Genomic DNA, 26,442 nt, shown 5'->3' with positions numbered 1-26,442 from the left:
GAAGAAGGTTTTGTGGTCTGTTGAGTCCAGATTTACCTGTTCCAGAGTGATGGAGGCATTAGGGTAAAAATAGAGGCAGATGAAGTGATGCACCCAATATGCCTCGCAAAGCCACCAACTCTCACGCTTTCGCCGTGTGACACATGCCTTTTCATGTTTTCACACGCTCACACGTCACACAACCAATATCTCATGGCAAAAAAAAGTCTGGGGCACGTTCGTTCCTTTTCAAACTCCCCAACAATAGATGGCGCTAAGGAGCGCATCTGTAAACCTAATCGCTGAATAGCCTTCCTATTTACCCCAAACAGACACAGACGTTCCTGCCCCATTGTTAAACGCAAATATGTTTTAATGAGCTTTAGTTTTGAAAAACGACCCTCAGCAGAGGCAACTGTAACAGGGAGAGTCAAGGCACTTGTCTTCAGGGCACTGATTCCACTGAACTGTTACATTTTTCTCTTTTCATGGATACAAATAAAAAAGGCTATGATTGAAATATGGGATAGGACTGAAGCTGTTCGGCGCATATTTGTCGCGGTGCGTATTTGTCGTCGTCCCCCCTCAACTTAAAACTTGAGAGCCCTGCTAATTAGCAATAACGTCAGCTAGTTCCTAGGTGTATGCATAGGGTAACATTACATTAGCAGTGCACATTTCCTGTATATAACAATGAAGCATGGACTTACCTAAAAGAGATGCATGGGCATCATCTCGAAGTTTCTTTTCCTTTTTTTTTAGACCCAGACCCCTGTTGTCTTTTTAAGCTTACTGTCAAAGTTCGCCACTGAGAAGGGCACCCACGGAGAGCTTGGGAAGTTGAATGTGTATTTGTTTTTTTTTTGGGGGGGGGGGGGCACCATCTTAACTTTTTTTGGAGCAATTTATATCTCTTGTTTTGCTTGTTTTGTGAACACGGGTCACGAACAGGCGGACCGCGGTCCGGGTCCGGACCCAGACACCGTTGTATCCGGAACCCGGACCTATGACCGATTGATTGTTGAGAATTATTAAAAGTCGACAGAGCGCGAATATTTTAACCGGCGCAGCGTTTCCAGCATTTACGGCACTCGTTTTGCGGACCATGAAACACACTGACCAATCGCATGCATCTTATCACATCACGTGATGCTACTCGGCCAATCAAATATGCGTATTCGAGTCAGCGTCGCGGCTTTAGTAAGAGACGGGAAAGACAAACGAGAGGCAGCTTAGTCGGTGAAGTCAACGAGTGAAAGAAGTTACTTCACATGGCGTTCTCCAAAAGAGAAACGTGGACAGCGAGACCAGAGTCTTTAAACAGTCTTCTATGTTTATTCTTCTTAAAGGCAGTTCAAAACTTGTATGTCTCAGGTGTTTAGACAATTATTAAAAGCTCAATGTGAAGCTTTGCTACCAGACAAAGCATAACACACAAATCTAAGAGCCAATATGATCAGAATCCTAACACATTCATTCACTGTCCAACAATAATGTCAACAGAGACGAAAGAGGAGAAACAAGTGGTTTCAATAACATAAAATGTGTGTGAGGGACAATATCTAAGAGAATAATATAATGTACTGGCTTTTTTGGTTGACATCACGAGACATCTGAATAAACTGTATTTAAAGTTACAAGGCAAAGACAATTAAGTTGCATTTAAATTTGTGAAATTAGTACTTTATTTTAAGATTTTTTTTTTCAAAACTTTCAGTAATGCATTTTTTTTAACCATTGTTAAATCAAGCCTTTTAATTGAAATGAGAGAAGAATATTTATTTTTTAATAATCATCATACGTTGATTTTACATAGCGCTTTTCAGAATACTCAAAGACACTTTACATAGGAATCATTCACACAGTGATGAGAGGAGCTACCATGCAATGTGCCACATCAGGACTATCTAACTTTCATACACCGTAGTAGCAGCTACGGGACTTTAATTAGACTATTTATCATTCATCCAGTTAAATTTGAAAACTGATAATGTTGTTGAGATATTTTTTTCTTTATTTGATTTGACAGTCGGTTGTTGACTTCATTCAGATGTTGAAAGAACTAGGGCTGCAACAACGAATCGATAAAATCGATAAAAATCGATTATCAAAAAAGTTGGCAACGAATTACATTATCGATTCGTTGTGTCGCGCGATTATTACGCCACTCAATAAGTCACAGATGTTTGAGTATTGAACAAAACTCAAGTGTAGTGAGTGTAGCGGAGCAGACAGGAGGTCCAGGAGCTTCTGCAGCGCGCTGTACCTTCTCGTATGTCACTGTATAGTCACGTTGCGTGTACAGTAACTTAGCAGCTAGGCTAACCGTTGTCGTTAATTCGCTAGCTAGTCGTTCATTCCCCGTGTTTGAGCTGTTGGGTTAGATAACGTCTTCGTTTTAAAATACCGCGCAGGCTTCAAGAGAAGCAACGCGTAAATATCTCCTCTGAGGTGCAGAACACAGACCTGCGTTCAACAGTCCGATATAATGTGGCTTCATGCAGAGGAAGTGTTGCTGGGATTTGTAGTTCCATATCTAATGAACAACCTTTGTTTAGGTAAAAGTGCAGTCCGTAAATTATCCGTTGATACATTGAGTGATTACTTCTGGAATATCATCTCTTGTTTTCTAAGTTCTGAGTGTGTACATCTGTGAGTGTGCGTGTGTGTCTCTGGGTGTGCATGTCTGTGTAAGTGTGCATGTCTACATGTGTGTGAGTCTGCATGTCTGTGAGTGTGTGTCTGTGTGTGTGTGTGTGTGCGTGTGTGTGCATGTGTGTGAGTGTAGAGAACAAGTTCTGACAAATCTGACAAAGTTTTTTGATTTGTATTTCTTTATTTTTTATAAATTCTTTATTGTTAATAATGAATTAATAATAATGAATTTGCACAGTTAGTTCTGTTTTTGTAATAAAAGGTTGCAAATTAATGCTTTAAAATTATATTTTTTTTATTCGATTAATCGAAAAAATAATCGACCAATTAATCGATTATTAAAATAATCGTTAGTTGCAGCCCTAGAAAGAATTGCTGGCTACTTTAATACATAAAGGACTAAATCATAGCTCAAGTTGGACATTATTGTGATGTACCGGATCTTTGCAATCCAGAGGTTTTGGCTTCACTTTTTTGGGGAGGTTTCATGCACCGATGTCCATGCCACAGCGGCAACCTGTGAAAAGCGTACCTACCTAGTAGAAGATACGTTTTGCAAGCTTGTATGTTAGTCATTTCGAAAACCAAACTTCACTTGACAAACTATTTCATTTTAAATCAGATTTTGATGCAGCATCCTACCAGTCGGATGTGCCCGAAAAACCTCCGGGAGGCATCCAAATTAGATTCCTAAACCACCTTAGCTGACTCCTTTCGATTCAAAGAAGCAGCAGCTCAACTCCAAGTGCCCTCCTGATGTTGGAGCTCCTTACCCTTTCTCTAAGGCTGAGCCTTGCCACTATACAGAGGAAACTCATTTTAGCTGATTGTATCCGCAAACTTGTTCTTTTAGTCACGACTCAGAGTTCGTGACCATAGGTGAGAGTTGGAACCTAGACCAGTAAATGGAGAGCTTTGCCTTCCGGCTAAGCTCCCTCTTCACCAAGACGGACCGGTACAGCACCTGTTTTACTGCTGCAGCCGCACCTATCCGCCTGTCGATCTCCTGCTCCACCTTACCTTCACTCGTGAACAAAACCCCGAGATACTTGAACTTCTTTGCTTGGGGTAGGCAGTTTGTCCCCACCTGGAGGGATTTTGATACAACAATTTGTACATTGGCAGAAATGCCAGACAGCAAGGAAGCACAAGCAGTGCTACGTAATTTAAATGTGAAAAATGTTTTGCCTCTAAAATCCTGCTCTCAAGAAGATAGGACGTTCTAACTTAAATGTCACTTTCTTTTCAAAGACGAGGTGATCTCAAAAGACACTTAAAACTAAAATGAAGTCCTTATTTGAGTCAGAAAACCAAAACATGGTCAGTTGCTACTTCATCTGTGCAGGCCTCTGACAACAACATGCATGTCTGTTATTGTCCGTGTGTCATATGGCTCATCGCCTTTAGATGGCAGTAATCATCCATCGATAACATACACTCTCATATTCTTTTGAGCGCTATGCCCCCCAAGACCTGTTAAGCGACGTTTCCGACAAGATCTCGGAACCACAATGTTGATTAACTTCATTTAAATTACTAAAATACAGTAAATACTTGTTGTAATGGATCTACCAGAACAGAAAGAAAAACAACACCCTTAAGTTTATGTAATTATATAACAGGCATGAAAATCCCTCACCTTTCGGCGAAATTCGCTGTTTTGAAACCATATTATATATATATATATATATATATTCAGTTATATTCAGTGAACTGCGAACAGATGTGCGTGCCAGAAGGGAACGTGAGTGCATGGTAATATAATATTTCCATCCATCCATTTTCCGCCGCTTATCCGGGGTCGGGTCGCAGTGGCAGCACACCCAGCAGACCGAATCAGGCTTCCCTCTCACCCGCAACATTTTCCAGCTCGTTCTGGGGGACCCCGAGACGGTCCCAGGCCAGCCGGGAGATATAATCCCTCCAGCGTGTCCTGGGCCTTCCCCTGGCCTCTTCCCAGTTGGACGTGCCTGGAAAACCTTTAATGGGAGGCGTCCAGGAGGCATCTGGATTAGAAGCCCGAACTACCTCAGCTGATTCCTTTCGATAAGGAGTAGCAGCTCGACTCTGAGCTCCCTCCTGATGTCCGAGCTCCTTACCCTATCTCTAAGGCTGAGCCCGGCCACCCTACAGAGGAAGCTCATTTCGGCCGCTTGTATCCGCGACCTCGTTCTTTCGGTCACGACCCAGACCCAGAGATATAATATTTGATGGTACTATATCGAAGTTAAGTTACTCAGGAGCTTTGTTGCCATAGACTTAGCTAACGTTAGCTCCACCTTGATGAATTGAGTCATTGAACACAGCAGGAGAGAACGCGACGTTAGCCCGCTAGCTAACGCTCCGGTGGAAAGTTATTAGCTAACGCTTCCGTTAATGACGAGGTAGATTCAGAGGTGAAGGAACTGACAGGCCGATCACACAGGACACGACTTTTTAAAGCGCAGTCGCTTAAAAAACTCTTCAACAAAAACGCACTGGGTGTTTTTAAAAAAAGTTTTTTAAAGAGAGTGCGGCGAATAACTATTTGCACGTTGTGTCTGGATGACGAGAGCTTTCAGTTGTACTTTCGGCTGAGCAAGAGTCAGTTGGAGCGTCCTCTGAGCAGCAGAGTCGTGTTTCCATCTAGAATTATAAAGCTCTTTTACATATGTCACTTTCACACGTTCATGCATTCCGTGCATTTTACTTCTCCTTATTTTTATTCTTTTATTTTTTGCTTTTTATTCCCTGCAGAATCAACTGTAAATATTCAATACTCCCAATAAAATATCCACTTATTGCACTCTGTTTAGCATCAAATGTTTGTTGTTAAATGTTTTGCAAATGCATCACACGTCTTAAGGCGGGAAATATACCGATTTTGAAAGAAAGGCATAAAGCTTTCAACTTTTCTATTTTTGAACCGAACAACAGTTGTTTTTTTTTTACTAAAATCCTTGGTAACAGGCTAAGGCTTTGTTTTGTTGTATTTTTTTATTTTAAGGAAAACTCTTGCGGCGAAACAGCGGCTTAAAAACGCATTCTCGGGAATCTTTTTTTAAATCATGCTAGGTGTTTATGGTAATGTCTAAAATGTGGTCTTTTAAATTTTTTTTAAATCTTTTCACAAAAACAAATTAAATTTTTTTTTATATAAAATAACACAAGTATTAAAACTCATTTGGGGTTCATATTACTACTAACTACTAACACAGACCTGCTAAATTCTCAAAGGTCATTCCCATGCGGGGCACTTTGGGGCTCAAAAGGTTACACCCACTTGAAACATGCAAATAGTGCTGTGTTCACACCGAACGCGACAAAATTTGGTCGCGCGACCAGATTACATGCAAAGTCAATGCACAGCTGCGTAGATGCGACTTTTCTGGCGAGCGACGCGACAGATGCGTTTGACCCGACACAAACAGCGAGTTTGCTGCAAGGCGAAGAGAGCAGAGCGTTGGACGCGACAGTTTGTCGCGCGAGTCGAAATTTCCCAACTTCGGCGACAAAAACGCGTGAGGCATAGTTGCATCAGCCAATCGGCGTTTAGATGTTCCGCTCGTCACCGCTGTCCTGTTGTTAACTCACAGATGTCAGGTCATTTTCTCGATTCTATATAATTTCTTAAATTCACTTTTTAAAGTCACTTGCATATGATACATACCCATGTGTTTTACATCTAAAATTGCAGAACAGTCTCAGCTCTCTATATAATGAGGCATCATTGTCCGAAGACACAAGTGTAAAGTGATATCATGGCCCTAAAGCTGAAAAATACATACACTATTTTGGAACTTCTTCATATCTCTGGTGAAAATATACCTTTACTCATGTGGTTCAACTGTTTTGGTGCTAGAATTGTTTTACCAAACGTCTTAGGTTTACAAAAGCAGTGGAATATATGAATAAAATGGACACATGCAAATAAATGTCTGAAACCAAATGTATTATTATATGTTGGGAATGATAAGCTGTGGCTGGCTTTGCGGCCTGCGTGCGGCCTGGTGATCTGCAAAGATGGACTGGAGCCTGCTGCAGCGGTGCTGTATGTTGTCCTATGGACACAGGCAGCTGTGAATCATCTCTGTAAAATACATCACTAATAGTTAGTGTAAGTTCACTGAAAGAGAGTAACAATTACACAACAACACGTAACGAATGCTACGTGCTAACGTTGCTAAGCTAACAGAGAGCCATCTATGGTCGGGTTAGCAGAAGCTAACGTAAACAGTCGTTACAGTGTTACAAACACATAACTGAGATCCAACCCTGCTAGGCGTACTAAGTTCACATCAAGAAAGTTAACAGGGATCGTGACAATATTTTATTCCAGACTGTTCAGTCTCATAGACACCCTGAAGCCATCTATAAGTCACGTTAGCTCGCTGCGCTAATTCGGTTTAGCTTATGCTGATCTAACCACCATAATTATAGTCTTTCAAACCCATAACAGAGATTTAACACTATTATACATACTAAGTTCACATCAAGGAAGTAAACGGGGATTGTGACAATATTTTATTATGCACTGTTCAGTCTCATAGACACCCTCTACATCGTGTTAGCTTGCTATCATTAGTTCTGTGTTAGCAACAACTCTAGCTGGCTTACAGTTCCCTTTTAATACGTAAATATGCTATTGCAAAGTTCAGTAAATACACTTACCCATTTCCCGATGGATCCCTTTTATTTGCGTTGTCCTGTTCAGGCTCTTCAGGCTGTGAAGCTGCTCTGTGCTCTCCAGTATAGCTTTGGCTCGGTTCAGGCTAAACTGCCTGCTCCTCTTCTCTCTCTCACACACACACAGTGAAGCTGTGTGTGTATAACACAGCATTCTACACAGCAATGTGTAGAATGCTCATATCTCACTGTGTGAAGCACCTACGATGACGCAAAAAATCGGACAAGGAAGTGGAACTTCTACTGATTCCGCCAGAGTTGAAACTATATCTCTGTGACGTATTATTGCGAAGATAGTAATATTTATAAAACGTCAATGTGTGTGAAATGTGGCAACTTCTGCCGGTGATAGCGATGATAGCGGCCGTCATTCAGACGCTGTTGGGTTACGACGGATGATATTATGAACCCAGACACGATGGAGTTTGAAGTTCTGACGTATTTAAAATTTACACAAGTATGAAGCAGAATTAGTGGATATTTCCACGGTGGATGACAGCTAGTTACCGTTGTAGTAAGCTAGATGCAGTTCCTGGAGTCGGTGAAATTCAGACCTGTGCGCGGCTACAGATGGTATTTATGAACCCAAACAGGAGGGCGTTTGATATTCCCACGTTTTTGTGACTTCCACAACAAGTATAAAGCAGAACTAGTGCTTATTTCTTCCATAGTTTATAGCGTAAAAGACCGTTATTTTCCTAGGGAGAAACTACGGAGATAAGCCACGCCCCTTTGTGGTGGCTCGATTAGTCATGCTGCATTTGGTGTGAACACCCTTTTTTTGTCGCGCGACACAACTGACATGGTAGACGCGATGTAAAAAATGTTGTCGTTCGGTGTGAACACAGCATAAGGCTCAGATATCTTGGCTTTACAAGAGTGTTAACTGAGGTGTTCACAGTTAAAATGCCAGCAAGCTTTTACTAACTGTATTATTACCCATTTACCATACCAGTGCACTCACAGTGCTCTATTGTAGTGGTCTCCAACCTTTTTTGCGCCATGGACAGGTTTCGTGTCAGTCAATATTTTCATGGACCGGCCTTCATGGTGTGGGCAATAAATATGACGTAATCAATATGACGTAATAAAATGACACGACCGGTATAAAGCAGTTATAAAGTGCATTATATACAACTCACCATTACGCCGAATTAGTGTGAGCCCTAAGCTGGTTTCTCTGCGAGGAGCTGGGTCAAAGTGATGGGAGACACTCGACTTGTGTACTTTATGTCCGGTGTACTCCATAACTGAGACCTTTATGTCCGGTCTACTGCTTAACTTAGACCTTTCCCAGGTAGCCAAAATGACGTGACCGAGATCCGGCTTGAGTCCGACACACCGGAAGAAAGACGGCGGCCCCGGTCCGGTTCGCGATTCCGTTGCCGACTCGGCATGAATGACGCCCCAGCATCGGGCCAAACACACTGGGCCATAATCAAAACTAACCGGGGCCAGCACCGGCCCGAAGCCGTCATGCCGGAAGAAACATGTCGGCCCGGGTCCGGTTGCCGACTCTGCGGACTGTCAGTATGAATGACGAACCAGAATCGGGTTGAATATTAAAAAGTATTGTTTTTCTGTCATGATCTGCTTATCTTAAATCCCGCTTCACAAAGACAGGATGTTGAAATGGAGGCAGGTTTTCAGATTTTTTTTTGCCGATTTCAGGATATGCTGCCTTGATTTTAGACCAGAATATTGGCAGATTTTTAGATTTTGTTTTTGGGGTAACATATTTGTCAGACGCACAGATGGATGTATTTGGTCCTTTTCAAAATAAAACATTTTCCTGACTTCTTTAAAATAAAACTTCTACTTTTTTATAAACATTTTTTAAAACTTTTTTTAAAATTAATTAATTCTTTCTGTGCGGCCCGGTACTAACTGACCCGCGGACCGGTATCGGGCCGTGGCACAAGGGTTGGGGACCGCTGCTCTATTGTGGCAAAGGTGTGTGCTAGACTCAACCGGCTCTTTTGAATTAATTAATAAATACATGACTAAATAAACTGTGCAGGAGCAAAAGCAACAATGTGGAAAGGTGGGCGATTGCATTAACACCACTTTGTTCACTCCTCATATTTACACATGGGCACACACTTGGGAGAGAGAGAGGGGGAGAGAGAGAGAGGGAGAGAAAGAGAGGGAGAGAGAGAGTGAGGGAGAGAGAGTGAGGGAGAGAGTGAGAGAGAGAGAGAGCTATGTTGTCTCTCTCGGTTAGTCAACAGTTTATCACGGGTCTTTTGACGGCAGCCTTTTTGTGAGCTTTCTCAAATTCCGAACAGCTGACCAAAATTTCAGCTGGAAATCCAATTGAACAGAAGCCAGAGGAACAATCCTCAGGGGCCGATCACACAGGACACGACTTTTTAAAGTGCAGCCACTTAAAAAACACCTCGACAAAAACGTGCCGGTTGTCTAAAAAAAAATGCGCCGGCCGTTTTTTTAAAAGACCGAGTGTGACAGTGATGAGCTGCGCGACTCTGCGTAGCACGCTTAAAAGTTGAGAATATTTAAACTTTTAAACAAGCTGAAAAAAGCGCGCATGAAAGGCGCGCCTTTCGTAAGGAATCAATGGTTTTGCTAGCGACACGTTTTATAGAGTCGCATATGGTGTGATCGGCCCCTCAGGCTTCTGCGAAGTAAACCGCTCAAAGAGTTTCAAAATAGATGAACCTTTATGAAACACAGTCCGACCAAAATCCAGCTTTAAATTTCCCTTAATCACTCCTCCTTCGAACCATGTCAACAAACAGCGCTGCATACAGCTCCACGCAGGTGTCTCGACTAATACGATTTAAATCGCTCAGTATTCAGAGTATTGCCGGCACTTAAGGCTAATGGGTTGTGTGTTGTGTGTTTGTGTGTGTGTCTTGAAGACAGCCTTTGTTCAAAGAGATGATTGATTCAAATCATTATTCTCTGAAGTGTTTCCCCTGGGTTTACAGCTTCGGAAGGGGGTGCAGAGGGGGGGTCACCCCCAATACCGACAATAACACCAACAATAACACAAACACATCATTTTGTGACTCCATCTGTGCTTTTATAAATGACAGAATAAAGAAAATTGCAATAACTTTCAATTAGACCAGATTGCCCCACCAGACCAAAAAAAAAAATGCAATCACATCAAACAATGAAAATAAAGTTCTATCTGTGCAAAGAATAAAAAATGTGTAGTTACTACTAAATAGTTAATTTTGGAAAACTAAAAGCAAATTGCAAAACAAAATAAGTAGATGTGTGAGGTCAGGTTGTATCAGTTGTTGAGAGATTAAAGTAAAAAAGTGTAATCATTAAAAACGTATAACTATTTTCTTTTTCAGTATAACATTTTGATTTTTAAAAAATTTTTTTTAACCATTATCTTTTTAACCATTGAAGGAATATATATATACTGTTTGATAGATATAGATAATTACTTTATTGATCCCCAAAGGGAAATTCAAGTTTGGTCTTTATTTAAAGTACAGTTTGTGATTAGATCGTACAAAATGCATAGGATGTTATAAGTTGCTGTTATATAATCTTTTCTATATTATGGGTAATTGTAAAAAGCTCTCCTGTGTATTAGGATCCAACAGCCAGTGTGACCATATTAGGCAACAAACCCTCAGCTTATCTTAGATGCAAGATCTAGGACTGACCCTTAAAGAAAAGGAGGAGGGGTTAAGTGTGTCTGTGAGGTACAAGAGGTGATGCACAGGGAGGAAGAAGCCCCTTCGGACTTCTCGCTTTTTTTCTTACTTTTTACTCTTCTTGTTCACCAGACCACGGTCTGGAAGAACAGATTTAGAGAAGACTAGACTTCATATGTAACTTTACTCAAGCAGGAGAAAAATCTTATCCACCCTGTCCCAGCCCTTAAGGGTTGGGACAGGAAACCCAGCTAGTCTGGGACAGGGCTCCAGCTTCAGTTTGGAGGAAACTTTTGCTATCAGGAGAAGAGAGCCTGACAGTAGTACAGGAACACCAATCAGAGAAAGTGGTTTTCTACCAGCTCTGAACTTAGTTTTATTTTCATTCTACTTTTTACACTGAGCACTGTTTCATTAAGTTGAAATTGTTGTAAGTGATTGGAGCGCAAATAAAAAATCTCAGCCTTACGATTGAGTGAGTGACTGACACCAAACAAAGTTCTGGTTCTTTAGAACAATGTAACCCTCTTTCCCTGTCCACCAACCGTGAGATACAGAAGTGACGACTGAATCTACCGAAGAGACTTAAGTTAAGTATCTTTGGGTGAAACTGTGCAGTGTTAGTATAATGATGAGATGGTGTCAAACAAGCAGAGAGAAGGTGTAAACGATGCACGCACTCGCTATACGGGTTGAGACAAGTTACAGCCCACTGTGGGCACCTGACCGCATAGAGCTGTAAAACACCCTCGCCAAAACCTATAACTTAACTTGAAATAATCAAAAGTCCTAACGATTGAGCCCAGGGTGAGATAAAAGACCTAAGACTTTATACTCATATTGGATGAAGATTGTTATTTCTTCCGGGATCACTGATATAATTAATCAAAGGAGTAACAACCGTGTTAGGCTAAGAAATCTTGCCTTCCTACTCCCCCCCCCCCCATTCTCTCCTCTTTCCCCGGCAAGATCTCTGATCACGCTGCACAGTATTAGTGCTGCAGTGAGCTGCTTTCCTCTACACATCTTTTTAAAACGCGGTTGTAGACTTGATACGGACGCTCTCAGTTCACGCTCCATGATGAGATGAGATTTTTTTCCGGTTTTGAGAGACGGAACAGCAGAAAAGACGACTTCACGGAGATTGGCTTTTAGTAAAACCCCATAAATCGCTGAGTCACGCATGCGCAACGTAACCTGTTAACAACGTACAGTGAACATTTACCCGAAAGTACGGGCATTCTCCATTTATTTTTTAATGACTTAGTTTTATATCCGTGTACTTTGTAATGTGTGAAGCCAGCAGCTCATTGTTGGAACAAGACACGAGCACTTTGACTCGTTTTACTCGGAGCAGGAAAGCTTCTCCGGGTTCAGAGAACTGCTCCGATGCTCCTTGCAGGAGAACTACTGTTGCCATCTTCAACCTGGAAGAGTTTAAAACGCAGATATAGTTGTCTGCTTTTCACGCAACATATTTTTCTACACTCTTCGCCCGCTGCTGGGTGCTCAGCGCTCAGCTCGTGTGTTTGTACTATAGGAGAGCTGTCTGTCACAGATAGCCTGGATGGTTTGTTGGTCGACAAAGACTAAACCCTGGTCAGACAGATGATGTTTGATGAATTTACCGGGTCGTTCCTTTTCTTTTTGAGACTTGAGGTCATCTGCCAGATCATCATGAGGTCTCCGAGAAAGTCCATCTGCATCAGCACTTTTCTTGCCACCACGAAACATGATTTTAAATTAAAAGGTCAATAGCGCAGCAAGCCACCTGTAACTGGTTGCATCCAGTTTGGCAGATGTCAAGAGGTAGGTAAGAGGGTTGTTGTCCGTTACCACTGTGATATGGTTTCCCAACAAATAGTCACTGAATTTTTCTGTCACCGACCATTTGAGCGCAAGAAATTTAATTTTATGAGCAGGATAACGGGATTTGCTGCGAGATAGCCCTCTGCTGGCATAAGCAATAACTCTGTCTTGGCCTCCTTGTTCTTGATACAACACAGCTCCCAGGCCAGTGGAGCTCGCATCCGTATTCAAAAGGTAAGGTTTTTGGGGATCAGCAAACCCTAGAATGGGGGCTTTAGTGAGTTTCTGAATTATCAATTCAAAAGCCTGCTTACAAGCGGACGTCCACCGGCCATCCAGCGGCTCTTTGGGGTTCAAGTATTTCCCTCTGGTTACCGTTGGTTTCAATCTCTTCTGCATTGGTGAATACCCAGAGGTAAGATTATGAAGAGGCTTGACAATATCAGCATAATTCTTTACGAACCTTCTGTAGTACCCTGCAAAGCCAAGGAACGACCTGAGGTCTTTCAAGGTTTTGGGCACTGGCCATGATGTTTGGGTAGAAATCTTTTCTGGATCCGTTTCAACACCGTTTCGGGATCCCACGTGTCCCAGATAACGAACAGATTGTTGGAAGAACATGCATTTCTCCAAAGATAGTTTGAGGCCAAACTCCTCCAGCCTATTAAGCACCATCAATGCCTCCACTTTTACAGTGTGCCCCTCTACTTGCTCCTCTCCCATGTCACTGCTAGTCTCTTCTTTCTCCTCCTCCAGTTCTTCACCAATTATACTCATTATGTCCTTTACCACTTCCTCAAAACTCTGTCCACTATCCCTGGCTAGTTTCTTTAACTCACTGAAGTGGTGTGCTGTGTAGCTTCTAACAACCGTACACTCGTCTGTAACTGTATTCACGCGATACACCACGTCTGTCACATTCCGTGAAAAATGTTTGTACGGCAACAGAGGCATTAAAGCTGCTAAAGCAGAACTAGCTGCAAATTCAACGATCAGGTTTTTGTAATTGATACTGCTGGAATCATCAACTGAACATACTTTCTGAATCCTCCAATATCTTTTTTAAACACTCAAGAATTTCCTCATTTGAGTCTGTATTAGTAACACCACTAACAGCACTAACAATCACAGACCTTGTTACATCCACCCTTAACTCCTGAATGTATTCCATTTGGTGACCAATATTCATTTGTCATAAACTTATCAAGATCAAAACACAATTTTTCCACTCCTGGCTCCTGGCTAGCTCGCCACGTTTGTAACCTGTGGCTATATGTTGTTTAATTAAATAGACTAGCACAAAGGATTCACTAGGTTCGGCTGCGGAGCCCAATTATTGTAGGAAATATGAGTTGTTAGTTGAGATCAAAACAGTTTTTTACTGTGATACTTTTTCAGTGATAAGCAACAATGATCATACTGTTTTACAAATACAGAGATACAAATGTTCACAAATCGGCATGCGCTGTGGTGCAAAGTTCACTTTGGAGTTGTACGGGGAGGGAGACAAAAAAAAAGTTCAATCCTTGTGTAAAGGAAAAAAAGGGGAAAGAAGAAGAGTTTGCTCGATATCCTACCCCACTTGTGATGAAGGGGTGCGGCGGGGAGGGGGGAGGGCAGGGGGGGAACTCGCCATCCAATCCTGGCTGTGTTTAGGTCCAGCTACAATACAAAAACCAAGATGTCTGGAGAGGAGAGAGGACTCGCCGGAAACCGCTGCTCGCTTAACAGCTGCTCACTTACTCTGCTTGCGCTGTATCGCAACAGGAAGTTGCCTGTCCCTGACCCGGATCTTTATATGCAACCCCGGTCTGGGATTGGCATATAATGATGCTGACAATACGAATGTTTATTAATTCATTCGTAACCCTGGTATATTATTATAATAATAATAATAATAATAATAATAATAATAATGTTATTTATTTATTTATTTATAATAACCATAGGGGGTTACAAAGACATGATTGAATATGTCCCTAAAAGGGAGCTCTTATCTTGATCTTTTTTTCCCTTCCGACAGGACCAAAGCACACTGTGGGTACAACGTTTCTGTGTTGAAAACAATTTTTAACATACATTTTTGAAAATTCTCTCTCTTCCTTATTCTTAGGGCAACCTGCCGAAATACTCCCACAATGCCCTGGTGGTCCAGGCAATGAAGACCAACCTGACAGACCCAGACATGCACGTGCTGTTCTTTGACGTGGAGGCGGTGATCATTCAGCTGCTGACGGAAGAAGCCCAGAGACCAAACCCCATCCTGGTGTCTCCAGAGACGCTGCAGAAGAGCCAGGCCGGGGCCGACAAGGGGGGGTCCTTCCTCGCCAACAAAATCTTCAAACAGGTCAGTAAGCATAGGAAGGGAAATAAGGTAAAATATGTTGCTCCAAACAAGCAAAATCAGTATGTTTTTAAATTAAACAAAAGTTTATAAAAAAAGACAAGTTATATGTTGTATTTTGTCTTCATATTTTCAGGATTGTATTCATCTTGTGCTGTTCTTATACTAAGTTAACATGTCTCCTGTCCAAACCAGGTGAAGGAGACGATGAAGGAGACCATCAAGGAGCACCTATTGGACGAAGACGAAGAGGAGGAGGAGGAGATGAGGAGGCGGGAGGAGAAGTCCAAGTCTCTGAGTCTGCTGGAGTACAACTTGACGATGGATACGGCCAAACTCTTTATGTCCTGCCTGCACGCCTGGGGCCTCAATGAACAGCTGGACGGCATCTGCCTGGAGCGACTGGGAATGCTCAGACCACACTGCCCCATCTCCTTTGGCCTGATCTCCAGAGGAGGTCATATGTCCCTCATGCTGCCCACCTTCAAGGTACTTGTCTGTCTGGCGTCACCTGAATTCCGGGCACCTTCTGTTCAGTGTTCATTGGGTCTGATACAGACCCCTGACAAATCATTTCTAAAGACTTGTTTAAAAAAACACACACACAATTGAGAAAAATTAATTTGACACATGGGATTTCTCAATTTTCTTGTCAATGAAATATTTGTTTATTTTTGACCAACTCCTTATTTTAATCAGTCCATCATTGTTTGCTTCAGTGAAAAGACAGTCAGTAGATTAACTGATCAATCAATCAATAATCTCTGTCCTAAATACTAAATGCCACCAGGTTCTTGATTCCAAACTACTACCAAATAACATAAAAGATGGGACCCAATGTTTTTCCCATACATTTTTATCCATTGTTATATTCCAACCAGCATATAATAAGTAAGCATACTCATCGTGATGTCACTCATTGGTTTGTGGACTGATGTTTTGAAGCCTGATGTTTTTGGCTGTCGCCATTTCTTCTTTTATACATCAATATATTGACAAGAGGGTGGGATCAGGGGAAAGTCAAGTCTCCGGGTGCTCAGGCTGATAATTCAGCAAATCCTAAGTTATCAGCTAATGCTAGCCCTACATAGCTTATCATATCTTCGTGATTAAGGTACATATGTTATTCATGTTAACTGTGATATTAATTGTGATGTTAATTTTGGCAAGTGGAAAACTAAACTTAGTTTGCAGATTTTTTTTTTACTGGTGTTATTAGGGTCAGAGCGACAGACGTAGTCAGCCCGAGTGCACCCTATTGAAATTGCCGGGATTCTTATTAGGATCCGAGCGACTGATGTAGTCTCGTCAGTCGTAGTCAGTCTGAGAGAACTCTATTGAAATTGCAGAGATTTTTTGTTGTTTTGCAGATTTTTTTTCCTACTTTGGACTGCTTTTTTGGGGACTTTCCCAACCCCAAATCTCACCAAATTTGGAATAGTGAAAATGGCCATTTGATATAGTCATCAAAAAAATAATGGCTCTCTAGTACCCCTAGAAAGTTGGACCGGCGCAACCTCGTCCAGAATGTGTGATTGATTTGAAAGAATTCACACATGTCCATCTCATTGTGTATAGGAGATAACGACAAATTAACCTATTAGGGCCATGTCATCCCTGAACATGCAATAAATCGTAGGAGGCACTAAAGTAATTCGTTCAATTTGTAATTTCATTTTTCGCCCTTTTCAGTGTTTGTACTTTTACAAATTCCTCCTGGAATATTTATGTAATCAACTTAATTTCTGTTCAAGGATGATCTCAATACCCTGATGAGCTTAAGTTGTGCGATGCGCACGCAGTGAATGGCCTTGACGTGGCTTATACCCAAAGACACTCATTTTAGCATATAGAAATTATCATTGTCGTAGCGCCACCTACTGGCAAAACAAAGTCAGCCGAACGGCATCGGATTTACATGCAATTTACATGACGTTCTCTCCACTTCACATAGAGAAACATGATGCATGTGTATGTTTAAATTGTCATAGCGCCACCTACTGGCCAAACAAAATCAGCAAGCATCAGATTTACATGGCATTTCCACAAGCATTTATATGGCATATACACAAACTTAACATTATCTCTCTACGCTTCACGTAGAGAGACGTGACGCGTGTTGTCGAGTGTGTCGTCTTGCGCCACGCGACGGATCCGGTAACCTGTAAAGTATTTGCAAAGCGCAATTTCCTGTGTCACGCAATTCACAAGTGAAAAAGATCATCCGACCTGCGGGCAAACAGTCTCGGACAGGCAAGCCGGCGACCCGCCAGCACCCCAAACAAGCAAAACTATTTTTTCAAAGTGCTTTACTTTAAATGAGAAAATACAAAGAACAAAACGGTCTCACAAGTCCAACAATAATGAAGTAAAAGAATTAGCTTCTGCTTCCTTTTCTGAATGATCAACTTCAGAATATGGTAGTAATAACAGTATCAGTGAGGGATTAACATTTTTGTGGCACGTTTATGGCAGACTTATAGTAATCAGTCAATGAACACAACTGAACAACAGCAAATAGCAAACAGACAATACCCTGTTTAAAAATAACACAGGACAGCTCACTCGTGTTGACCTGTTTTAAACACACACCAGTACATCCAGGAGTTGTTTGGTTCATACATCCGCCTCTGTTTCCCAGGAGTCTTTGCTGCGGCAGTTGTCCCTGGCGACTGGTCTGAAGCTGACCCTGACGGACATTGTGGGGAAAGGGACGTACGGCGTGTCTAGGGCCGTCACCACACAGCACCTGCTGTCTATAATTTCACTTGCCAACACCCTGATGGGCATGACCAATGCTACCTTCGTTGGAGAGCACATGAAGAAAGCACCAGTCAGGTAAGATGCTTTTCTATATTTTTTTATTTAACTGAATAGTTTTACTGAGCAGAAGAGGTCTTTTAAGAAAGTCACATCTTCCTAGGAGTTGGTGGAGACCAAAACACGACTCCAACGAGATGACAATATTGCTCTGCAACTGTTTGCTAACATGGCAGTCGTAAGAGCTTTAAAAGTGATGATATGTCCGAGGGCGTTTATTCAGCTTTGATGGGGAACCCAAGTGGCTTAAAGTTCAAACATCTGTTCCATATAGTGTTTCCTCTACCATTATATTAGAGGGGTGGGGCGCCCCCCTGTAATTTTCTCTATAGCGCCAGATCATAAGACGTCATTTAAGGTTCTCTTTCCTAAGTAACAGGTCTACACCTTGTTCTGTTATTAAACAAACTAAACAGACGTATTTTGTTGATCTACACGACAGCTTGTCATTTCTGTCTCTATGTGGTCGTGCGTAAACACTTCTCCTCTCCTCTGCTCTCTGTATTGCGCATGGCGTTGTTCCATCCAGATGCGCAGAGTCACGTGCGCGCACACAGGTGAACGCTGAGCACAGCAGCAGGCAGAGAGCGTAGAAAAATAAGTTGCATGAAAAGCAACATATCTGCGTTTTAAATGCTCCCAGGTTGAAGATAGCAACAGTAGCTCTTTTGCAAGGCCCACCAAAGCAGCTCTCTGAACCCGGAGCAGCTCTCTGATCCCGTAGTAGCTTTCCTGCTCCAAGTGAAACAAGCCAAAGTGCTTGTCTCTTGTACCAACAATGAGCTGCTGGCTTCACACATTACAGAGTACAAGGACATAAAGCTAAGTCATTAATAAATACATGGAGAAATGCCTGTACTTTCGGGTAAATATTCATGGTATACGCCTTTAACGGGTTACGCTGTGCATGCGCGGTTTATAAAGATGTGTAGAGGAAAGCAGCTCACTGCAGTCACTAACACTGATACAACCTGATGCTCACATATCTGTGCTCATTGTTTTGTTTTGCAATTTGCTTTTAGTTTTCTAAAATGAGCTATTTAGTAGTAACGACATATTTTCTTTATTCTGTTATTATAAAAGCACAGATAGAGTCACAAAATGGTTATTTACAGAAAAAGCAACGCTTTTGGTGTTTGTGTCATTGTTGGTGTCGTCAAGGTACTACTCTCCTCGCCCCTCTGAAGCTGTAAACAAGGTGACACACTGAAGTACATCTATCCATCCATTTTCATCCGCTTGATCCGGGGTCGGGTCGCTGTGGCAGCAGGCCGAGCAGGCTTCCCTCTCACCCGCAACATTTTCTCATTTTTGGGGGATCCCGAGGCGTTCCCCGGCCATCTGGGAGATATAATCCCTCCAGTGTGTCCTGGGTCGTCCATGCGGTCTCCTACCAGTTGGACGTGCCTGGAAAACCTCTAATGGGAGGCCTCGTCCAGAAGGCATCCAAATTAGATGCCCAAACCACATCAGTTGACTCCTTTCCACATAGAGTAGCGGCTCAAATCCCAAGTTCCCTCCTGTCGTTCAAGCACTTTATCTCTCAGGCTGAGTCCTCCACCCTACGGAGGCAACTAATTTCGGGGTAGGCGGGTTGCTTTTTATAGAGGGTGCGATGTGTGAGTGCTGTCCAGGATGCTGAGGAGCTCGATAAGACAGTGTGCCAGGGCTCAGGCCTCACAAACGCAACGGGTTTCTCACAGCGTGAAGACGTGAATGACTGTTGTAGCTGTATCTCACAGTGGGTGTGATGGGCCAGACATTGTAGGCTATTTGTGATGTTGGTGATTTTCTAGAAAAAGTAATAGCCAACTTTGGTAGATATAGAGTAGAAAAATTTAACCTGAGCTCTTAACATCTGCATTCAGCAGGTGGACAAAAACACACCGCTGATCATCATGGATTCCAGCTGAAAAAAAAGGGGTCATAAAATAATACCCATTTTGGGTGTTCATGTTCACTGTGTGTGTGTGTCTGTATGTGTATGTGTGTGCGTGTGTGCGTAAGAAACTTACTGCTGCCTGAAGGGGCATAAAGTAATAGTTTAACACTATGGGGAATGCCCTTATTTTGACGTCTTTCTAAATGTGACTTGATGAGATCGATATCAGTCTTAATTCTGCTGGCTGTTGATGTGCAAGTTTAATGAAAGTGCAAGGGGATGTAATGTGTTTGATCAGTCAGATTTTGATTTAACACGGAGGTCGAGGTCCTGCCGCTGTACCGTCAACACATGTAAGTTTCAGCTGTCGCATCAGAAATTATGAGAAAATTACGTGCTGTAACGTAATCAAAGCTGACAGAGGCAAACAGGAAGCGGCGGTTAGAAACTTGACTAGAGACTTCTTTATAAAACTAGAACTAAGGTCTTCTTTCTGGCCGTCTCCACTTTGACACTCCAAACCAGCGGTGGTGAATATTTGTACGTGTTTGGGTTTTGGGCTTTTTCATGTTCCTCTATCTTACATTTATGACAGCAGAAAAGATTCCTCCTATTGTGTTGGAGCTTAAAAAGATGTGCTCTTGAACTCTGTGTTTTTAAGTATTTCATCACAACACAATCACAACAGCACTCCCTCCACCAACTACGGCCCGATGGCGTGAGCCCGTCCTTGGAACAAGTCCTGGAACTCCCGCTGTTGAGAAACTGAGCAGGTCAGAAATAGGCATAAAGAAAGATGAGGGTGAAGCGTAGGGGTGTGACTGAGTGCTGTTGGTCTGTGATCTGTACTGATCACCGTCACGGTTCTGAATGCATGAGAACCGCGGATAAATGTTGCATGGTATACTGACACTAAAAAGGTACCGTGGGACCCGTACGTTAAAAACAATATGATTTTGCATATTTTAAGTATCAATACTTTCTCAAAATAGCGCGCTTCCTTAATACTGCTCCGCTCTCTCTCTCATGCTGCCTGCATGCAGAGTGCATGGTGACAACTCAAGGGGGCGGGGCTTAAGGAGCAGGGCTCCAGCTCCCACAACGTACACGCTCACAGCTAGTGATCAGAGGGGAAAAAAAAGATGCCAAGAGTGGAATCTGGAGATACTTTGGATACAGTGCAGACTGAGTTAGAGCCCACTGACACAGATAGACCCGTCTGTAAAATGTGCTTTAAAGCAACACGGACAAATGGAGGTATCACGTCAAATGTGGCTAAGCACCTTTCAAGTAGACGCCCCAAACTTTTTAAAGAGTTCAACAAACAACAGGTAAGCAAATGTGATTATATACATACAAAAACCTAACCACGAGTAGCATTAGCCTGGTTTGACCACAAGCATTAATGAACATAAGGTCAGAATGCACACACAAGTGTACCAAATGAAACACAATAATGCAAAATGGTGACATGCTGGTGGAGCCTGAGGGTGGATCTTGAGCTAATTAGTTTAAGATTAGTAATAAGTGCATTATTCAATAAAGGGAAGAGATTACCCTTTAATTATGTGTCCATCTTTAATGTACCTATATGATAGCTTTAGTTTTTTTTTCACCTCAAACACACGTCTGTAAAATTATGTAACTCTACAATTGCTCACACTTATGGAAATAACTATTTAGCACGGGTGGATTGGCCATAGGGAGTACCGGGAGTTTTCCCGGTGGGCCGGTCAGTAATGGGCCTGCACAGCAGTGGCTGACTTTTTTTTTTTGTATGTAAAGACGCATTGTCAAGCGAGTAAAATGCCACGGTAGACGCGACACGAATATTCGCGCCGCGTTAGGTGTGAATCCAGCGGCCCAGTGGCCCTATGATAGGCCCAGTAGTCGCAACTGATGCCGCTGAGAGCAGAAATATAATAAACATGTTTGCTGCTGCGGGGCCGGCGGTGGTGCCGGAGCCTCCGGCTTCAGGGCTTTGGCTGCACCAGGCGCGGCGGGTCCCTCTCAGGAGGAGGTGTTGTCGGACAGTGAAAGTGCGGTTCCCGCTGCCACGCTGGTACAGGAGGGGAAAGGGGAGATGTGTGGTGGTGATAGCAGGTGTGTGCGTGCTAGCTAACATGTTGTGGAAAAACAACACTCATTCACTAAATGTTTAGAAACGTTGTCTATGAACTTTACTTGACATAATAGATAGCGTGTGTTAAAGTGTATTAAGTATCAATACACTTTCTTCAAGCCCACTGTCCAATTTGTTCAAATATGCTTAACCTATTTTTTTTTCTGTCAATGTTTATGGTTTATTGTCCTTGCTTTTCTTTTTTTGAACACTTATTTATGGAAGTTTTCAGATTAAATTACGTCAAATAAGAGTCAAGTAGACAATGACCCATTTCACATTTTCTCAGTTAAAACTAATGAAACACTGAATACCAATTGAACATCTGCATACATATTAAGGGTGTTCAAACATATTCCATAATTCCTAATGGCCAACTATTTCTCTACTTTTCATGTCCAGGTTTGTGCCCAGTACATCATCTCTCTCACCAGAGACCCCAAGCCCACCCATTGATTATATTATTGATATTATTCAGTATAGTAGTGTTATTATATATACAGTACATCAACGGACCGAGTTGGCACAGTATCTGCGCGCAGATTGTGTTGGGCCAGTCTGGACCAAAAAGTCCAGGGCCGAATTTTTGTCCCAGTCCAGGCCAAAAAAAAAAGTCATCTGGTCAGCTGTCTGATATTGTTTCCATAAATACGCACATGAAAGGTTACTGCGTCATTAATGGACAATGTACTTCAATTTATTAATAAAACAACAACACGATGACGATGATAAATACGCGCCGCCGGACAGCTGTGTGGCGGGAGGGTGTTACTTAAGACTGAAATTAGTGACAGTCACGCTCAATGCGTGACACTTGACAGCCCTGATGTAGTGGCATCAATAGTGGGTGCTGCCAGAGAGGCAAGCGAGGTAAAAAAAAACACAAAAAGCATTAAAAACAGTTGACTCACCCGATGCTGTCACTTAATAAAGACAAAGTCCATCCTTCTCTTTGAGAAGTGTGCTTCATGGACGCCAGTGAGGATCCCCTACATAAGAAAAGGCTTCAAGAGAAGTAATCAGTGCGTTTACAAGATGGTATTAATTCTAATCTTGCTTTCGTCGGACTATGTTCTCTTTCTTACTGTGTGAATATCTCCTCTGAGGTGCAGAACGCAGACCTGCGTTCAACAATCCGATATAATGTGGCTTCATGCAGAGAAAGTGCTGCTGTGATTTGTAGTTCAATATCTAATTTAGAACCTTTGTTTAGGTAAAGTGCAGTCCGTAAGTTATCCGTTGATACATTGAGTGGTTACTTTTGGAATTCTCATCTCTTGTTGCCTGAGTTCTGAGTGTGTACGTTTGTGTGTGTGTGTGTGTTTGTACATCTGTGAGTGTGTGTTTGAGTGTGCATCTCTGTGAGTGTGTCTGAGTGTGCGTGTGTGTCTGAGTGCATGTCTGTGAATGTGTGCATGTGTGTTAGTGTGTGCGTCTGTGAGTGTGGATGTCTGTGAGTGTAGAAAACAAGTTCTGACGTTCAAACAAATCCTGTTAAGTTTTCTGATTTGTATTTCTTTATTTTTTATAAATTTGTTATTGTTAAGATTTATTGCACTTTGAATTTGCACTGTCAGTTCTGTTTTTGTAATAAAAGGTTGCAAATTAATGCTTTAAAAATATTTATTGTTTTTATCCGATTAATCGATTATTGAAATAATCGTTAGTTGCATCCTTAGCACAATACATTCGTTTTTTCTTCATTATTGAATTTGGTGCGCGTGTTAGCCCTCTGCTTTCCTCCCTGCTTTTTTAATATTTCATGCCTCCTCTTTGTGATTCTCCTCCAGGCCTCCCAGACCAGGAGGAACCCCAGAGACTCCACGCAGGACGCTGGCTTCCACCCCCCAGCCCTCCAACCCGGCGCTACAGGCCCAGATCAAACAAGGTAACTACAAAAAGGGAACGGAAAGCTCACTTCACACATCCCTAGGGCATCCCCATGACATGAGGGTAGAGTTGACCCAACCAGTGCTACAGCATCTGATCGGCTGTCTCTCAACACTATCTTTTTTTGTATGTGAAATATTACTGAATTATTGGGAGCCACACAGTTTAACCTCAGTTTGTATTTTTCACTTTTGTGTGAGATGCTGATTCACATTCACTTTGGTTGCTGCAGCACTGTATTTAGTTCAAATATCTAAAAGTAATGATGTTCATGTTAACCTAACAGGTGCATTTTTCTCCCAGTAAAACCTTTTGGGGAGGATGGGTGGATGAGTGGGTGTATGGACTGATGGTCGGATGAGAGAGTGGAAGGGTAGATGGAAGGATAGGTGGACGGATAGATGGATGGATGTGTGGACGTATAGATGGATGGATGTGTGGAAGGATGTGATAGTGGAAGGGTAGATGTTTTTTTTTCAAACCATGATCACAATCTCCAACCTTAACCAAGTAGGAACCAACTATAGCAGCAGCAAATCTTAAAAGCAAATCATTCTGGAATACAATAGAACACTCTTTTATTTATGTTTTTGAGCGTGAAGCACTTTTTGGAAATATTATTGTGTATAAGAGCACGGTCAAACTTCTCTAGAACCCAGGAAACAGATTCAACATAGTCTGGATTTTTACTCTTACAAAAGAGACAGAAGAAAAGAAAGAACCAATGGGGAGAAAAGAGAATGTCACTTTGTAAAAGTAGGGAGGGGTAGGGTGGTCTTTCTTGGCAGAGAGAAACCTGCTCTGGTTCACTGTCCGGGATGTTTTAACCAGCCATCACCATCTTCCTCACGCAAACATGCACACGCAGCTACCTACCACACTACATCAAGTGCAATACCTACAAATACGCACACGCACACCAAAATCAAGTCTGTGTGTATACAGACACCGCACACATGCATATGCCATGGGTGGCACCCTCGGGTGTTGGATGGAGGCGGGTTTGTTAGTGCTACTGTCACGCCTTTGTGGAGGCCAAGCATGTGGACTTACGCCACGCACTAGCATTTAGGGGGAACGCTCCGCCTTGACCTCTGCTGAGCCAGCTTGTGTGCGTCTGTGTGTGTGTTGGAGGCTTTGTGAAGGAGAGCGCTGTTTAGCCTGCTCTCCATCGCTTTTTACATGGGAATAAATGAGGAGGCCACTCTAATATACTGCAGGATTTACTGTGAGATTAACAGAGAGAGCAAGGTTTCAGCACATGATTTAGCATACCTAAAAACATTGTACAAATACTATTTTACAATCATGTCCACACTAATAATTATTATATATTATTGTAACGTCCACGGCAGGAAGACTTGCAGACGTTGGTCTCATTTTCTTGTTGTTTATTTCACTAAGGTTCACACAATCACTGTTACTGTAACGGGGCTCTTTGCTACTGCTAGCTGAAGAAGCTTTCCCCACACTACACCTACAGCAACCCACAACACACGTACTACCGCTGAAACCACCCGCCTCCCCCCCTGCTCCACCAATCACAGGTCACAACCCCACCAAACGGACGCTGCTTTCCTGTGATTGGCCGGAGAGAGAGAGAGAGAGATCCCTGCCCGAACATCCCCCCCCGCCTCCCCAACAGATACCTGTGCAGGGTCGATACACTATCCCCCCCTTACAAAGTCTCTTGCCCACAAGAGACAACCCGAACTAAAACACTTTACCCAAAGAATGGACCCCACAAGGAACAAAAAAAATGTGTACCCTTCTTTTCTTCTCGAGAAACTTAAAAAAAAAAAAAAAATTTAACCAGAAGATCAGGGTGGACTACCATCACTTCCAGTGAGACCAGGGCACATTCTTGCCCTCTCTGGAACCTACGGTCTCACTTTGACTATTAACCGTCCCCTGACTGAGTCCCCTGGAGCAGGGTTGCCTCAGACGCTGCCGGAACACCCCCCCCATCTCCCTCCGGGCCTCTGGGGAGGGTGTGTTAGAGGAACGCTGCGGATCGCTCCCCTGTGCCCCTGATGTCGGTGGAGACGCGACCCCTCTGTACGGGGCGAAACGGTCTCTGTGCAGTACCACTCTCCGTCCCTTGGGCAGTAACTGCAACCTGGAGACGACCTCGCCCACCCTTTCCAAGACTGTGCAGGGCCCGACCCATTGGCTGTCTAGCTTTGGACACCGACCCTTCTTTCGCTGCGGGTTATAAACCCACACAAGCTCCCCAGCCCTCTTTCCTTCACGTCATAGTTACGTTTTTGCCTCACACTGGCGCTCTGTTGCTGCTTCCTTGAAAACTCAGAGGCAGATTCGAGGCGATCTTGCAGTCTCCTGGCGAACTCGGGGCCCGGGGGAATGACAGAGGTTTCAGGGGGCCGGCCAAAAGCCATTTCTGCGGGCGTGCGAAGTTCTCTCCCCAGCATGAGGAGGGAGGGTGTACAGGATGACGACTCCTGGACTGCCGAGCGACACGCCATGAGCACCAAGGGCAGGTGCTTGTCCCAGTCGCGCTGATGCTGGGCAGTGAGGATAGAAAGCTGCTGACCCATGGTGCGGTGGAATCTCTCCACTAACCCATCACTCTGCGGCTGCAGGGGGGAGGTGCACATCTTGTGCATGTCCAGGC

The 26,442-nt window shown here is 42.9% G+C and overlaps 1 protein-coding gene across 3 annotated transcripts in view; it reads left to right on the top strand.

Annotated features, from left to right (window-relative positions):
• LOC137783576 (WD repeat-containing protein 7) overlaps positions 1–26,442 on the top strand; it is a 169,122-nt gene that overhangs the window by 45,471 nt on the left and 97,209 nt on the right. For all 3 annotated transcript variants that reach the window (XM_068573644.1, XM_068573643.1, XM_068573642.1), the window contains exons 16-19: positions 14,863–15,096; positions 15,289–15,582; positions 17,735–17,931; positions 23,708–23,805. In XM_068573644.1, the coding sequence (XP_068429745.1) occupies positions 14,863–15,096; positions 15,289–15,582; positions 17,735–17,931; positions 23,708–23,805 (823 nt within the window). The remainder of the gene's footprint in view (positions 1–14,862; positions 15,097–15,288; positions 15,583–17,734; positions 17,932–23,707; positions 23,806–26,442) is intronic.

The sequence above is a fragment of the Clinocottus analis genome, unplaced genomic scaffold, assembly GCF_023055335.1.
Source record: "Clinocottus analis isolate CAN_PGR_092001 unplaced genomic scaffold, fCliAna1.0.p SCAF_13, whole genome shotgun sequence".
In the NCBI taxonomy this organism is placed as follows: domain Eukaryota; kingdom Metazoa; phylum Chordata; class Actinopteri; order Perciformes; family Cottidae; genus Clinocottus; species Clinocottus analis.
The sequence above is the reverse complement of the archived record's forward strand: the minus strand, read 5'-3'. Positions and strand labels throughout refer to the sequence as shown.